The 4,135-nt window shown below is 38.9% G+C and overlaps 1 protein-coding gene across 1 annotated transcript; it reads right to left on the minus strand.

The window, feature by feature from the left end:
* Positions 1-1,829: 1,829 nt before the first annotated feature.
* LOC107816949 (U-box domain-containing protein 4) lies at positions 1,830-3,888 on the minus strand. Its single transcript, XM_016642698.2, has 2 exons — positions 2,752-3,888; positions 1,830-2,216 (listed from the first exon to the last, which is right to left on the minus strand). Exons 1-2 carry the CDS (start codon positions 3,733-3,735, stop codon positions 2,130-2,132), a joined length of 1,071 nt encoding a protein of 356 aa, XP_016498184.1. The 5' UTR covers positions 3,736-3,888; the 3' UTR covers positions 1,830-2,129.
* Positions 3,889-4,135: the final 247 nt, after the last annotated feature.

Raw genomic sequence — 4,135 nt, forward strand, 5'->3', positions numbered from 1 at the left:
CTTCTTCTAGTTCTCAATCATCTAAAAGAACAGCAGGAGTAAGAGCACTTACTGCTTGGACCGAGTTCAGGGATTCTCAAGGTTGTCCCACTAGTGATTGTTCACAACTAAATGAGCTTGCAGTTTATTTGTCACAGGGACTTGATGAAGTGAATCCCGACGGCTCATTTAATCTTTTGGAATGGTGGAAGGACAAAGAAAAACACTTTTCGATTCTTTCACGGATGACCCGAGATATTTTAACCATTCAAGCTTCAACAGTAGCATCGAAGAGCGCTTTCAGTAAAGCAAAACTTCAACTCGGTGATTATAGAGCGTCTATGAGGGAGAGCTTGGAAATATCAGTACTTTTCAGAGACTGGATCCGTTCGAAACGAAGAAATTTTGGACTTGCTGAATCACAACCAGAGATAGACGAAGCTTACGAAGAAATGCTAGCTGAACTTGCAGAGGATACAGCTTCGTCGGAAGCAGTGATGAACAAGCTTCTTTTCCACCACCACCAACGGAAATTCCTCCGAACCTTGATGGATTTATGAAATTTGTAAGAGATACCATGTAAAATTAATATGTAACTTGTATTTTGGCACATCTTGATTAGTTTCTTTTTCTTCTCAATGGTGGTATTAGCATCTTGGTTCTGCTCATTCCATTGGGGGAGGGAAGAGGGGAGACTAAGAAAGATTGAGTCATGTTTTGTTAATGTCATAATAATAAAAATTATAACGCATTCCTTTGAATATCTTTTTACAATATTTTATCTTTTAAATTTGAGTTAAAAAATTTTAAGTCACAACTATATAATATAATTTACAAGAAATTACCTTAGATAAAAAAAATTAAAAAATAGGCCATACCACACATATATACATATACATACACTTAGAACCACACACACACATACACACACACATATATATAGATATAGATATAGTGTATATAATATATATAAGCTATATAATTTACAAGAAATTGCCTTAGATAAAAAATTTTTTTAGAAAAAGCTAGGCCCGCTTAGGCCAACATATATACATATGTATACATCCACTTAGCCCGAGACCATTAGTTCGTGGTCCTGGTTCCGGTCCGGTTACATCCAAAAGCCCACGAAGCCCAAGCCCACATAGAACTGGCCCGTTTAGGCCCGGACCGTTTGTCACCCTTAGTAATATACTTGAATTGTGTTTTATTCATATATTACAGTTTGTATTTTTAATTTTTTTTAATATGATGTCATTACAATAATTCATTCATTTGATCATATCTTTAAATAACGACACCATTTATAAAAATTTCTCCATACGCCCTGATTAGCATTTCCCTTTAAGAAATTATAGGCCACGCTGAACTATGACACACAAGTGCCTTTTCATTCAATTGAAACAGAAAAAGATATTACGTGGAGTTCGTTTTACCTTCAAATTTCAACTCTCGTCGGTCCATATTAATCGTCTTTTACAATTTTTGTACTCCTTGATCACAATAATATTTGTCTTAGTAACACTTTATCTCTCTTTAAACACTAGCATTTAGGTGCAAAGTTTCATTTTCATTAAAGATTCCTATCTTCTATCTTTTCTTCTTCTCTTTATTACGGCCAATTCCATCCAAAAAAGATGAAGATAAAATTAAAAGAGGAAGAGTTAATATGTCAATTTCTTTAATCAATTTGACGTAATAAGTGGGTTCACCTACAGCGAGTAGTAATACCTTAATTGCGAAAAAAAGAAAACCAATGAGATTCCTGGTGAGTTTTTGTTTTTCCTTTTCAAATTGTTATCGTTAAGGATTCGTGGGACAAAGTGTCGGGAGTAGTTGTGATTTTCACGTTTCATAAATAAGGTAGCTTTATATGAAAAGAAAAAGAAACAATCCAGGTACAAGTAACCTTTAAACCCATCCAAAAGTAGAAAGCAACTCAAGAAAGGGAAAAAGAAAACGCAAAAGTGACAGCCAAAAAACAACCAAAATTTACAAAGCTTTTGCTGAATTACAAAAGATATTTACAGTTTTCAGACTCATTTTTTTCTTCTACTTGACCATCTTTTGTGGTTCTCTTGAGTAGTGTTGGGTTGCTATGATACAAAATGAGGAAACAAACAACAGAGGGACATAACATGTGGTGAGAATCAAAACGACACATCAGAAGCTCTGGCTGCTGCTGCAGCGGCGTTACCGGATCTTGGCTGTCGTAGAAGCGCAATCAGTGTCTCCGCCTGTCCATTCATAATACGACCAAAACACAAGATACTCATCAAATACTGCTGCTTAATAATACTCAAACACTGACAAATTCAAATATTTTATATACTCGTCGATCCAGCTTACTTTTTTCGGGGTCAATGACAAATTGTAAGTATAAAGTACGAAAAGATGAAGAGAAACCTATTTAAATTGTTCAAATAATTTACTAACACTGTCATATTTACATATTGAAAAGGACAAAGACACCAATTTAATTGAACTTCAGCTCTTAGTATTTTTCCCTAACCTGCTAGAGGCCACAGGAGGCAGACATATTGGAGAACGACTAGTGCATCCACCTAACAATAAATAGTTGTCATAACCAATTCACATCACCAAATTCACCATAATACTTACGTAGTCTATCTTTACACCTAAGCTCAGTGCTAACCCTACTTAATTAATTAGCCTAACTCATTAATTAATTACATACTTCACATTTCATGGCGGCGGTTACATACTTAATTAAATCTGCCTTGTGAAAAAAAGATATTTTTCATTTTTTACCTTTTGTTTGGCGCGACTTGTACCAGATTGGGACAAAGCAACCAATGGGGGAATAGCGCCTTCGCGTGCCACCATAGTACGGTAAGTCACGCTATCCTCACACAGCTGCAACAATATCGCCACCGCAATCTCCTTCTGTCGATGTGTCCCCACCTCCACGATCTCCACCAACACCGGAATTCCACCTTCCTCCACCACAGCCGCCCTCGCCTCTGTCAACGATATCAAAACGCTCACCACGAACGCCGATTTATCCACCATGTTTGAACTGAAATCCGCCATTGATTCCACTAACGGCTTCATTACTCCAGCTTGTACCGCTCTGACCTTGTTCTCCTTCACGGAGCATAAGGAGTACAGTGCAGTTGAGGCGTCCTTCTTCCCGCGGAAATTGCCGGCTTCTAGAAGGTTCACTAACGGGGGTATTGCACCCGACCGTCCGATTGCGATTTTGTTCTCTTCGATTTGCGACAAACGGAGCAGAGCGCAAGCGGAATTCTCCTTCGCGGTTGAATTGCCGATTTTCAGAGCTCGAACTAACGGTTTGATCGCTCCTGATGCTGCGATGAGCTCCTTATTTTCATCACAGAGAGATAAATTGAGAATCGCGGTAACGCCGTACTCTTGAAGGTGAAGATCAGTGGAAGAGATAAGAGAAATCAAAGGCTTAATCGCTCCAGCTCGAGCGATTTTGAGACGATTTTCCGATTTGTTCTTCGCTAAGAGTCTAAGCTCCATTGCCGCTTGCTTTTGCACGTCGATTGAGTTTGACTCGAGATCAGAGACGAGTTGCTGGATTAATTCATCTGAGTTCTCCGACGCGCATGCTATTAATAGTCGCCGGCTTTGAGAAGACGCCGTCGGGAACTCGCCGGATCTATCGCTGTTGCAGTCACTGAAAGCTGAGGAGGATTCAGTAATATTGAGACCGCTAAATGTTCGTCCCAGGTAGGTGAAATTTGGTTGATGAACCTCCGTTTCCATTGCTGGAGATAGTCTCTTCACCTCACCAACTATTCGGCGCCGGACATAATAATTCAATGTTTCCGGTGAGTTCACCGGAGTACAAGTTTTGAGTTAATAATACAAACGACAGCGTTTAGCTGGAGTTGTTTTCGGCCTAGACGATTTGGGCTTTGAGCAAACATGAATGAAAGGAAAATGGAACATATAAAGAGAGAACACCTGGATTAAGGCCTAGGAGAAAGGGAAGGACACGTGCGTGATCGTACAGAATCCAAGTAGGGACAGCACGTGCGAGGGGTCCCTTTTAACGCGTGTGTGGAAGGTTCGTTATTTCCATAATGCTCAAGTCTCCCTTCTTTTTTTTTTTTAGGAATTTTTATCTTTGATAATACCTTATTTATTTTAAATAAATACCATT

Source organism: Nicotiana tabacum, chromosome 20 (genome assembly GCF_000715075.1).
Source record: "Nicotiana tabacum cultivar K326 chromosome 20, ASM71507v2, whole genome shotgun sequence".
Taxonomy (NCBI): Eukaryota; Viridiplantae; Streptophyta; class Magnoliopsida; order Solanales; family Solanaceae; genus Nicotiana; species Nicotiana tabacum.